The sequence below is a fragment of the Asparagus officinalis genome, chromosome 3 (assembly GCF_001876935.1).
Source record: "Asparagus officinalis chromosome 3, Aspof.V1, whole genome shotgun sequence".
NCBI lineage: Eukaryota > Viridiplantae > Streptophyta > Magnoliopsida > Asparagales > Asparagaceae > Asparagus > Asparagus officinalis.
In genome coordinates this window covers 74,906,153-74,919,498 of record NC_033796.1, presented here as the reverse complement: position 1 = coordinate 74,919,498, position 13,346 = coordinate 74,906,153, and the positions used below count along the sequence as shown (strand labels likewise).

The 13,346-nt window shown below is 36.6% G+C and overlaps 1 protein-coding gene across 1 annotated transcript; it reads right to left on the bottom strand.

The window, feature by feature from the left end:
- On the bottom strand, nt 2,589-4,687 carry LOC109832342. The gene is made up of 3 exons (XM_020399746.1): nt 4,587-4,687; nt 4,164-4,291; nt 2,589-2,774 (listed from the first exon to the last, which is right to left on the bottom strand). Exons 1-3 carry the CDS (start codon nt 4,606-4,608, stop codon nt 2,589-2,591), a joined length of 336 nt encoding a protein of 111 aa, XP_020255335.1. The 5' UTR covers nt 4,609-4,687.

The following is a 13,346-nucleotide window of genomic DNA, read 5'->3' as shown; positions in this document are numbered from 1 at the left end:
TTTTATTAAAGGAAAATCCAAGCGGATCTTACTGTACACATAATAATTTGCCACCCAAAGTTAATAAAATAATCATTATGATCTACATATTGTTTATATGCCCAATTGGGTAATTTTATACAAACTCCCTCTTTATTGGAGTCTGAAGACTATGAAAACGTCTTCGAGAATTTTTTTATTCAAGATTTATACTTCAACATGTGAAGATGTGTGAGCTACTAGAGACAGGCTAACTTCTAATACACGGCTTCAACTACTACTTGCATAGTGACGTTAACACGTCTCGATCCATCTTTGATGGATGGTTTGTCCGAGGTTGAGCTAAACTGATTTGCCTCAAATACAATATTGGATTGGTTGCCAATTTTATAAAATAATACAATGTGTATAATATGTAAATTAGAATACTTAGGAAGAGATTGCGATCTTCAATGGATCCTGATCACACTCTTGCACGTATTTATTGTTAGAGTGCGACCCTGATGTTTCTGAGAGCATAAATAGTTAGAGCACAACTCCCTTGCAAGCTTATTTCCCCTAGCATATAAACTGGTTTTTTCTAGAAATATACTGACACGGCATCCTCAAATTAGATGACAAATTTTTTATGAAGAGAGAACTCAGGTCTCTTATCTAAAATGTTGGGCGCAGAGACATGCCGTCACGCCGCAGAAGCGATATAACTCGAGAGAAAGCCCTGACTTTTGTTTTCACAAAAGCTCAAGCCAAACTTTATGTTCCTGTTTCGCGAAGGAAATAAGAACAGAAGTGAAATATCTTAAAAAGTGAGATATATACTCTTCCTCTCATCAGTTCTAGGACTGAATTGTCGAGAGAACCTATAAGCAATAGCCAACACTCAGAAAACAATAATGACACGAGATTTATGTGGTTCAGCAAACTTGCCTACATCTACGGGAAGGGGGAGGAGAGATTCCACTATGAAGGAGAACATCGACGACTTGTATAACCCACAAGCTCGTCCCAAAGATGAAGCTATGGTTTTTTCCCAAAAGAAATTGACCTCTCTCTTGTAAAATCTCTCCAAGCTCTCTTTTTTCTCTCCTCAAGATCTCTCTTTTAGATCTGAAAAACTCTCTTTTTCTCTGGCCACCAAAACCCACTATTTCTCCTCTCACAAAACCCTAGGAAACATGTTCCTATTTATAGTGAAAAGCAGGCCAAAAAAACCCCTAAACTGGGCCTCAGCTCTGCCCGCTGGAGTTGGCGCCCGCAAGATAGCTCTCGTGTCTTAGGTATGGCCCCTGCTGTCGAGACACCTTTTGTGTCTCGGGCACGCGGGTGTGGCCCTGTCTCGTTGCACATGTATTGCTATACATGTATCTCGGGTAGGCCCTGGGCCCACTGCACATGTCAGCCGTTCACAATTCTCCACCTCGTACATTATTTGATAAACCTTAAATTTTGGACGAACACCAGAAAAACACCGCGAACATCACCAGAGAGATCTGAATCATTAAACCAGGCTAAACTAGGTCAAACCAGCTACGCCACTATACCGCGACTGCCTACGTACCCTCCACCGGGATCAAGCTAACCGTAGTTCTGTTATTGTTCTCCATATAGTCTTCACCTCACCCCATCACCGCCCCGAAGGACCACTACAACAAAATACAACATTACCGACGAAACAAAAACGTCGGCAAAAGTTTAAAAAACGTCGGGAAAAATCTTTCCTGACGCAAAATGCAGCGTCGCTAACGCGTCGCCAAAAGTGCGTCAAGGAAAGTATTTGGCGACGCAAATACACTGCGTCGCCAAAAGTATACTTTTGGCGACGCGTCATGCGTCGGGAAAAATGTATTTTTTAGCGACGCATAATATTTTACGTCGGCAAAAGTGTACTTTTGGCGACGCATGCAGCGTCGGCAAAAGCTATGCGTCGGCAAAAGTTTAGCTTTTAGGACGCATGCAGCGTCGGCAAAAGCTATGCGTCGGCAAAAGTTTAGCTTTTAGCGACGCTATCCTGCGTCGCTAAAAGTATAACTTTTAGCGACGCTTCACTCTGCGTCGCTAAAAGCTATACTTTTGGCGACGCAAGATAGCGTCGCTAAAAGCTATACTATTGTCAACGTAAGGTAGCGTCGGCAAAAGTGTAGCTTTTAGCGACGCATAATGAAGCGTCGCTAAAAGCTATACTTTTGGCAACGCAAGATAGCGTCGCTAAAAGCTATACTTTTACCGACGCAAGATAGCGTCGGCAAAAGTATAATTTTTAGCAACGGTAAAAAGTATAATTTTGTCGATACTAATTTGCATCGCCAAAAGTAATATCATTTCTGTCAACTACAAGCCTACATTGAACCTGAACATCCACAAAAAATTTACTCTCATTCACATCAACAAAGAAACCAAACATCAAATTATACTCCAAATAAGTTGTTGCATATTATGATAAACAAAGAATTTGCTCCCATTGCAAAATAATTACATTCATTTCCATTTCCAAATCAACACTCAAAGACCTGTTTAAATATTCCAGTTTGCCATATTCAGTGTTTTCCATTTCAGAGAATGACACATTATAAGATTTACAGGAAACTAAACTAAGTTGAAAAAAAGAAAAGTTAAAGTGAAAGAACGGCACGATCAGTGAACCTCTTCACAGATGAAGGTATATTCTCTGGTAGAGTTTTTGCGACTCTGTCTAACTCCTGCATTTGTTGCTTTGCAGTCACTCTATCAGGGCCACTAAACATATTCATAAGCTCTTTCATGTGTGGTAGTCTTTCCATCAGTTCTTTGATTATTTCCTGTTAGAGATGTTAAAGATATCAGTTCTTTGATTAAACAATCTTCTATACAGTTTAAAACAAAAGCAAGATTTTCAAGCAAAATCATAGCAAAGATCATGCAGAAAGAAACTAAAGGCATTTGAAAATTACGCAAAAAGGAAATTACAGACACCCTAACCCATCCATCTCCAACTAGTATTTTCTTCTTCAACATTCGTTCTTTATTATCAGCATAAGCTTCAGCTATCTCTCCTTCTATAGGAATAAAATAGCTTCTATAGGAACATCCTTGTGGCAAGTCTTTTACCCTTACTCTGCGGAGACATATGCTTCAGCTTCAGATTTTTGAAAAATATATTTAGCATCAGACCTCATTTTTTGCTTTCTTAAAATTATTTCACTTGAACTCCAGAAGTCAAGTGTTTTCATTCTTTTAGTTACACTAGTATGTCAAACGTGCGTTGCACGTGATGCATATTAAGAAACTACATAAGTTTAAATATTTGAAGGCTAAGTAAATATCAACAATTAATCTAAAATTTTTAAGGCAACAACAGAGAAAAGCAAACAAAAACCTCTACCAACCTCATTCATAAGACACGAGAAAACAACGCAATAGAGGATACAACATGTAAAAAGACAAAAAACCAGCTCCACACTTCATATACACTATAACCAATTCAAGCTGCTCAAAATCAAAATAGAACCATTTGCTTTAGATGTCGAAGTTCCATAAATACGAACTTTGTACCGGGCAAATTATTTCTTTCCTCTTAGTTTCACTCTCAAGACCCTCTCTAGTTTGGTAATTATCTACTAATTTGGAATTGCTTTTTAAGACAAGTACTCTTGAATCACTTGAGGCTTCTCATTTATGAGCTGCAACATCATGGATGTATGTTGGCAACATCATTCATTACACATCCTCCACAAACAATTACTATGCAATAACTTATGTTGGCAATGCAAACCTAACCAAATCCGTTCAAGAAAACCAACCAACAAACAAACGTGCATTTTATGTGAATCTGAGTCATTGTTTAATCCATTTGTATGAGCTAAATGCAACTCTTTAGATATATAGAAAGTTGTCTTAAGCAAGAATGGCTATTAAATCTGTAATTCTATCATTTTGAAGTTTGTTTGGAACCGGTGGAAGGCACATATGTAAGTGCAGATGAAATTCATGGACCTGATATCAATAATTCTAAAGCTCAATAATCGAACTCATGGATCTGCAGTGGAAGCAATAGGAACTCTAAAGGCTCTTGCATGTATAGAATTAAGTGTAAATAATCAAATAAAACATACAATAGCATCTCCCTCATATACTCTCTTTATTATCAAAATAATGAAAAGGAAAATGAAACGTAATTTACCTTTCAACAGATGAGTTCTCCCACTAACCTCAAAGTCCCTAAAAATCCAAGGACTGCAACCAAATTGATTAATGCAAACAGATCCAGAAGCACGACTTATTTCTTCCATTGCTATACAGTGATACAAGTAATCAGGACCAAGGCCTCCATATTCCTCTACAGTGGAAACAATTGAGTCAAACAAGATGAGATATAGTGAATTTCACGGGCAATAGACAAATGAAAAGGTAGGTACTAAAGGAGACTAGAAACGTCATCCATGAAAAAAAATCACCACATACAAAATAACACCAAAGCATGAAACATAACATAATAACACCAAAGTATTGCAACTAAGTAACAGGAAAATCACCACATACAAGAAACTCTAAGGACACAAAGGGGGTTTGGAATATTTTAGCATCAATGAGACATGAGTTGTGATGACATAATCCCTAATAGAATTACTAACCTTTGAGCCCTTTGCTAGCCATAGAAGCTTTACTTCCATGTCAGATCTCGAATGCACTATACCACAAGGCAAATAACCAATACAGGATTCACTTGTACCAGAGTCCTGAAAGGCATATTGCGAAAATAACTAATCATAAGCAGCTCCTAAAAATGAAAATGATCAAAGGAGTGTTCTGATTGTTTCTTAAAAAAGAACAGAAAAGTTTTACCAATATCGTATCAAAGGGATGAGATGTTGCTTCCATCTATCGATTTTACTAATCACAACAAGGATTTTATTAAATACAAAACAAATAATGAAATTACTAAATAATCAATTGCCCAAAGATGTACCTCTGTTTCTTGATACTGAATGGTTGCCATTCTATAAACAATGAACAACATCACAATGCTCAAGATTATTACATATGGCTGTATTTTCATCTTATATTAGCACTCTTAGCATATATCATCCTGCAGGGGCAAGTTTACTCGTCAGTGAGTAGGAAGAGAATTAGCATATATCATCATGCAGGGGCAAGTTTACTCGTCAGTGAGTAGGAAGAGAATTCAAGCACAAGAAACGAGTTTTACCCTCATAAGGTTTTATCCGAAATGAATTTTAACAAGTTAACCTTAAAACAAACGACTTTAGTTATTTAATTACATGCTGTAATGAACATTGAAGTGTCCTATATGGATCAATAACTCAGATTTCTTCTTATAAAAAGGAACTGGAACATCAAGCCATGACACACAGAAATAACAAATAGATCAGGTAGAAAAATCGCGTGATTTCTCCTTAACAGTTGACTCAAGTGATGAAATCTTTTATACTACCGATAGTATCCGTATGCCCTAAGTTGACATCTTATGGGATGCAATAGGGATCAATATGCATGCCCTCAGTTCTCTTGATTCTAACATGAAGAACCGAGAGGTAGCGAAGTTTGTAAATCATAATGAAATAAGAAGCCTTTTAGAGAAAATTACTGTGCATCAGTTCAATGTGATAAAAGAAATAATTGTCAGTCGGTACTTTTACTTCTTTCCGAGACATAGTTCAATCTCATTGACATCGTGGTTCCTCTTTCTGTATAACTAATTAGAAACATATATGCATCTTCTAGATACAAGATCCCGTGGTTGAGACCCGAGATTGATTTCCCTTATTTGTAACTGCACGCGCACCATTATTTGTTCATGATATAAATTTTATATCTATATGATGGTTCATTAGCTATTTCTAATAATAAGCAGTACCAGGATACTGCAATCTCAGTTTGGCTTCAATCCTCAATGTCTTCTAAACTCAACATATTAGAATTGATATTTATATTTTTTGTTATTATAAAAGAACCATAAATAATTTATAATTTTGAACAAAGTCTTTCTCCCTTGTTTGTGAGGACTAAGTCCATCTAAAAGCTTTATTATTTCCCGAAGGCATTAGTCGACTAATCTGGCTCAAATTCCCTCCTAAGGGACTCATACAAGATGAACTTGATGTAATAATTAATTAGAAATTGAAACCTGAAACTAGCTAATATATATGGCTGGTTTTCACCATCCGGACATCAAAATTCAAGGCATGCAAATGCCAAATACCGATTTATCGGTGACCATATGCGAAACTAAGAAAACTTAATAGTACCAAAAATTAAGCAAAATACTACAGAAAGATCACAGATTTCCACACCATAAACATGAAAACAAAAGCCAGAAAGTTTTCAGAAATCAAACTTCAATCTTCGCTTTTTGCCCATCGGAACCGTTGGGCGAGATTCAAGAGAGCTTGAAGAGGAGATGGGAAAGCTGCTGCTGCCGCCGCCATTTTCCTCTTCTACGTTCAATTTGGATTTCGATTTGGAAGAGGAGAGGAGAAGGAGAGGTGGCGAGATCCGATTCGGCAAGATCCGATTTGGGTCGACGGCGGCGGCGAGCTTCAGGGATCGATGGCGGCGGTGAACTCCGATGGAGGCGGTGAACTCCGACGAAAGAGGCGAGCACGGGGGTTTGGGGCAGGTTTTCTAATGAGAGAGAGAACGGGGATTCTGAGTTTTTTTTCTCTTTTTCGCGAAAATAAAGGGGGGGAATTTCCCGCCTATAGGTAAAAATTTGGGGTGTTTTTTTGGCGACGCGGATGAACGAAACGGCGTCGTAAAAAGTAACCTTTTAGCGACACAAAACAAGAACGTCGGGAAAAAGAGACTTTTAGCGACGTTAACTTAACACGTCGCGATAAATGCATATTATTAGCGACGCTAATCCTAAAACGTCGCTAAAAAGCTATACTTTTGCCGACGAAAATTAAAAAACGTCGGGAAATCCATAACTTTTACCGACGCTAAGTTAGAACGTCGCTAATAATATACACTTTTAGCAACGCTAATTATAAACGTCGGGAAAAATATATTTTTTGCCGACGCTAACTAAAAGCGTCGGGAAAAATATAATTTTTACCGACGTATTTAACCATGCGTCGGGAATAAGCGTCGGGAAAAGTACAATTTGTTGTAGTGGACCATGCCCTCTTGGGCAGTTCAACACGTGCTAATATGAAACAAGTCCAAGCAATGCTAAAACTTGCTACCTGTCACCACCTTAGTCAACATGTCTGTTGGATTCTCATTCGTGTGCACCTTCATGAGAGAAATATCATATTCCTTTATGACATCCCGCACAAAATGGTATCTGACATTGATATGCTTGGTACGATCATGATGAACTTGATTCTTCGTCAAGTGAATCACACTCTGACTGTCGCACCACAAGTTCACACTCTCTTGCTCAATCCCCAAATTGTCTAGAAGACCCTACAACCACAATGCTTCTTTCACTCCCTCCAACATGGCCATGTACTCGGCCTCTGTAGTAGAAAGTATCATTGTAGCTTGTAACATCGATTACCAACTAACTGGAGCCCCATGTACGCTGAATACATAACCAGTAGTAGATCACCATCTATCTAGATCGCCTGCATAATCAGAGTCAACAAACACATCAATCTGACATGTATCTCTACCAAATCACAGACCCATATCAACGGTACCCTTCAAATACCTCAGGACCCACTTCACCGCTTCCCAATGCGCCTTACTCACATTCGCCATGAATCTGTTGACGACACTGACCGCCTGTGAAATATCTAGGCGTGTACACACCATTGTGTATATTAAACTGCCAACTGCACTAGCATAGGGGACACGTTCCATGTGTGCCTTCTTTTCTGCTATAGTGGAAGATTGTTTACCTGAAAGTCTGAAGTGTGGAACTAATAGAGTCACCACTGACTTTGCACTTTGCATTCTAAATCTTGCGATAACCCTCTCTATGTAGCCCTTCTGACTCAAGAAAAATCGCCGATTCGCCCGCTCTCTTCTAATCTCCATACCTAGTATTTTCCTTACAACGTCCATGTTCTTCATCTCGAATTCTTTACCAAGTTAAGGTTTTAGCCTATCTATCTCCACTATGCTCTTAGAAGCAATAAGCATGTCATCCACATACAAAAGAAGATAGATATAATCATCTTCACGAAGCTTTCGAATGTAAACACAACAATCATAATCGCTTCGGGAAAACCCATCCTTCAGCATGAAGGAGTCAAATTGCTTGTACCACTGCCAAGGAGATTGCTTCAGTCCATAGAGTGACTTTCTCAAGCGACACACATGATTCTCCTTGTCCTCAACCTTGGAGCCCTCAGGTTGATGCATATAGATCTCTTCATCCAAGTCTTTGTGCAAGAAGACTGTCTTTACATCGAGTTATTGTTGGCCTTCTTATTTTAATAATGTTTAACAAACAATTTACTTCTAATATTGTTTGTCAAGTGTTTGTTTTTCGTATTTATTCTAGGCAAACTACATGATAGAGGTTGGATGGATTGCGCTATAGCGATCATATCAAATGGAGGTAGGCGGATATAGTGGTTGAAGTAATGTAATTCAAGTTCAAGATTCAAGTTCAAGCTTCATCCGTAAGTGTACCAAGTCAAGCTTATTGAAGAACAAGATCAAGCTTGGGTAATTTAGTTTAGGTTTTATATTATGTGTATTTGATACAGTAAGCTCAATCATATACAAACATACACGTATTTGGTTTTATATATATATAGTCATATATATAAATACAAGTTTTGATTTTCAATATATATACATGTTTGACTTCATATGGTTAAGTTGTTTTGGTTAAGTTATGTAGATATGAAACAATATATATCTTCATATACATTTTTATTTGTTTCATATTCTATTGTATTTAGAAAATATTGTGTTTATAGATTGAAGACTTGTTCACACTATTTTCATATCTCTTATAATGTCTACAAATCCATTCTAAAGTGTTTCCAAGTTGTTTGAACTCGTTTTTGGAAAAATCAAGTTTTTTTGTTCATGTATGTGCATGTGTCCGTGCATGTTTTTACAAAACAGATGCGTATTCACAATTGGAAAATGTAATTTGAAAAATTTATTCGTTTACATGTTTATATTCATATATAAAAACATTTACCAAAGTTTTACTAATTTTGGAGTTGTTTTGTTATTTTCAATTGAATTTACAAAAACGAGTTTTCAGCAATTTTTTAGAAACTGTTTATCTATGTTAAAACATTTATTTCTCTCAACTGGGAAGTGATTTTTCAGAAATTATTTCTCTAACATGTTTATCTACATGTCTAGAACCTTCCCTCAAAATTTCATGATTTTTGGAGTTGATTTACTATTTTTAATTTATTTTACAAAATCAGATACGTAAATTTCCACAATCTGTCAAAACCTGAAAATTGCTTGTGCATATTGCTACAGTGCGGTTGACCGCCACGGTCGACTGTGCTACAGTGTGGTCGACCGTGGCGGTCAACCGTACGCAGTCCAGAGTGCAGTTTTTTGATTTTTTTCTCGCGGTCGACCGCGACGGTCGACCGCTAAAGTTTCTGGAGTTTCGTGAGATTCAAAAGTGTCTCACGGTCGACCGCGAAAATTTCACGGTCGACCGACAACCATCCAGAACAGTTTTTTTTTTGTTTTTTGTTCTTCGCGGTCGACCACCGTGGCCGACCGCCGATTTGACCGTTGGACTCCAACGGCTATTTTCTGAGCTGTTTTTCTGGGGGCTTTGTTGTCTTTTTAGTGGGGTTTTTGCTGAAGTTTTGAGTGGGTATAAATACCCCATTGCCTTCAGCTCTCTATCAATAATTGAGAGAGTTTTAAAACAAGTTTAAGAAAGTCTTAACAAGGGTTTATGTTTGGTTTAAGTGTGTTTATAAGCTTTTAAGCATTTGAGTGTTTTGGTTTTGTGAATCAATTCCACAAGAGTTTGAGGAGATCATCTATTGAAGTTTGAGCTTCCAATTATTCTCCCTCCAACTCTTGATCTATTGAGAAGTTTTCTAAACTCTATTTCTAGCTGATAATCATATTTTATTACAATTTTATACTCTCATTATCTATTTTATATAAATAAATATACCACTAATAATTGTTTTTATCTTTAATTGCAGGTTAATGAAGAATAAAGCTCAAAATCTCATCTCTCGACAAAAACCCATGAATTAAATGAAGAACACAAGCAAGAGCCAAAAAGCCCAAGCCCAGAATCAAGCCGAGTAGCCTGTAGAAGCCGGAGAAATTAAAAAAAAATCAAATATGAAAAAAATGTATTCAAGAAGGTTGGCCGTAAAGAAACGACGATATCTCTCAATCTGGAAGGCGGAATTTAACATATAATATATGAAAATCACCTATCTCGACGAGACGAAGCCATCCGTGAAAGCAGAATTTTTATAGGGCATCGATGCCAGTATCGATGCTGGCATCAATACTGATAATTCTGTTACGAATTAAGGGCTGATTTTTGATGGTTTTGGATAAGATTTCAATTCAAGGGCTCACATTCATTGATGTTTACTATAAATAGGGGTAGAGAGTGAGGGGTTAGAGGTGTGAAAATTTTTATAACTCCTTTTGGAGAGGAGGGCTACTCTTAATTGAGAAGACCTTCCAAATTTGTAACTTTTTGTTACAATTAATAATAATAAAATTTTCACCACTTTAAATATTTCTTCTCTTTGTTGGATGATGAAGATGGAGATGAAGAATTGTTTAGAGGTTTGCATTTTTATAGAGTAGATTTATTTTCTTGCATTTAATTCTTGCAATTTTATTTTGTAGTTTAGATTTTGCACTTTATTTTGTAGTTAGATTTTAATTTCTTATACTATTCATCTTGAGGCTAGAACCCTCTTGGGTTTATTTTTTCTTTTTGTTTATTTTTATTTTGTTTGATTCGCCTTTAGGCTAGAACCCTCTAGGGAATCACCCTTTTCTAAGAAGTGGGTTCAATTTTAGATTACCCATATCTATAATTGAATCCACCATCTTTAATTTCTTACATTTTCTTTTATTCTTAAATTTTATTTTTGATTTATTTCTCAATTTTATTCATTCTTCTTTCTTGCCTTATTGATCACATTTATTCTCAAACACATTGATCTACACACTATCACTCTCATTATCTCTCCACAATCATATTCACTCATCACTCCTATTTGTCACGCACACAACATAAGAACCGATTTTATATTTTCTCCTATAAAAATACATTCCTTGTGGGATCGATATCTTTATACTATAACTTGACACGGTTGTGCACTTGTAACCTTTTTGGTACATGTTTATGCCGCATCAAGTTTTTGGCGCCGTTGTCGGGGAAGGTGCTTAAGTAGGTTTTAATTATTTTGATTCTTTAACTTTTGTGTTTATTGTGAAGGAAATGCTTGGAGCTTGAAGATCGCGGATTAGAGAACTAGGGTTTGAAGATTTACTTTCGGGTAAGTCTTCTTTCTAGTGTTTTCAATTTCACCCCTTTTAGTTAGCTTCACAATTAGAGACAATTAGGATTTAAAAAAAAGATTTTATTTTTGTTGACCATAATAAAATCCATCTTTCACTTAGACATTAACTAACAAGATAATAAACTCAAAAAATGTTCCCCCTTCTCATAATTGTTTGATTGTTAACCCTAATAAAAAAATATATAAAGATTTTCTTTTTATCATCTTTTTTTGTCGCTTTTAATTTTTAGGGTTGCATTTCATATAGTGTAGGAATTCACCAAGTGATTTGAGCATCTTGATTTGACACACACTTAAAAATATTTTTAAGGGCAAAACCCCATAATCAAGATAAGGTGAGGGATTTCATCACCTTTTCCTTAGCCCAAAAATCACTAATTCCTCACTACACTACCCAAACCTAATAAAACTCATTAGACGTTGTCCCTAAGGACTCGAGCTCAATAAGGAACAAGAAATCCTGAAGTGAACCGGTTTAAGTTTTCTCAGATTAGTTGGTGTCTAAGGCAAGGTTTAGGGGTTGCGTAAAGCGCTCCGTAAGGAAAGATGTACTTAATTAATCTTTGATCACCCTCTAGTACTATCCTTACCTGGCTAACTACCTGAGTAAAACTTTAATATTTTCACTATCGGAAGTGAGTTAGGCTAAACCCTAGAATTAGAGTGATTGAAAAGTGATTGCTTTGATTTGTTTTAGTTAGGAATTTTCTTTATCCTTTTCTTCTCATAAAAAAAACTAATTTTTTTTCTTTATAAAAAAAATAATAACAAAAAGAAATAGTTTTGGTGTATGCAACAGTGGATTAGGGATAATACACATCGATTAATTCGCTTTGAACCAATCATAGAAATAGAGCATCCTAATCCACCCGTTCTTCATGATATGTGCTATCCCATTAGGAATACAATCCCCTCTTGCATTATGCTCCCCGAAACAAATGGAATAAATTTTGAGCTTAGACTGCATTACATAAACATGCTGTTAGACCCTAGAGGGGGGTGATTAGGGTCTTATGCTAATCTAATCCGATTTTATGCCAATTAAAATTAATTAACAAGTTGTATTCTTGCAAGATAGATATACAAGAGTTATAAGTAAGAATAAGCAATATACACAAAGTGATATATCCTATATGATGAAATCTATATGCAAGGATATATAAACTAAGGGTGAATAATCTAAACAAGATAGTGAATGAAATAAATGAGTAATGCACAATTGGCGATATAAGATAAATGCAAAAACAAATACGCCAAAGACAAACTCAAACAAGCAATATGATCACGGAGTTCGGACCTTCCGTCCTACGTCTCCGCTCCCCACTCCCGGGAAAAAATCCACTATCACAACCGGGTTTTCTACGTTCACCCGAATAACGTTTACACCTCACAGTATCGGTTTTCAACCTCCACTTGTGAAAGCTAAAACTGCTTTAAACCAAACCCTTAAACAAGCTTAAACTCCTTTTTAAAACCCTTGTTAAAAACTTCTTAGCTTACTGAAAACTGAGATCAAAGAGGGTTTTTATAGCCTCCAAAACCTCAGACCAAAACCCCTTACAAAAAGACCAAAAAACCATCTGCAACGGCTCTAAAAAGTAAAAAGAGCCGTTGGGACTCCAGCGGTCGACCGATAAAAATCGCGGTCGACCGCGAACAAGGTCAGAAACTTAGGAGACATCCAGAGAGTTCGTCGGTCGACCGGCGGAAAATTTTGGTCGACCGGCGGTACTGTAGCAGGTATATCCGATTTTATAAAATCGGTTAAAAATAGTAAACCAGCTCCAAAAATTATGAACTTTTGAGGGAAGGTTCTAGACATGTATTAAAACATGTTATAGAAAGAATTTATAAAAAATCATTTCCCAGTTGAGAGAAATAAATGTTTGAACATAGAAATACAGTTTCTGAAAATCTGCT

Coding starts and splice junctions, on each gene's coding strand:
- LOC109832342 (XM_020399746.1), bottom strand. CDS start 4,608: ATGGCTAGCAAAGGGCTCAAAG. Junction 4,292..4,586: donor GGCTAGCAAAGGGCTCAAAG/GTTAGTAATTCT, acceptor TTTCCACTGTAG/AGGAATATGGAGGCCTTGGT. Junction 2,775..4,163: donor GGATTTTTAGGGACTTTGAG/GTTAGTGGGAGA, acceptor CATCTCTAACAG/GAAATAATCAAAGAACTGAT.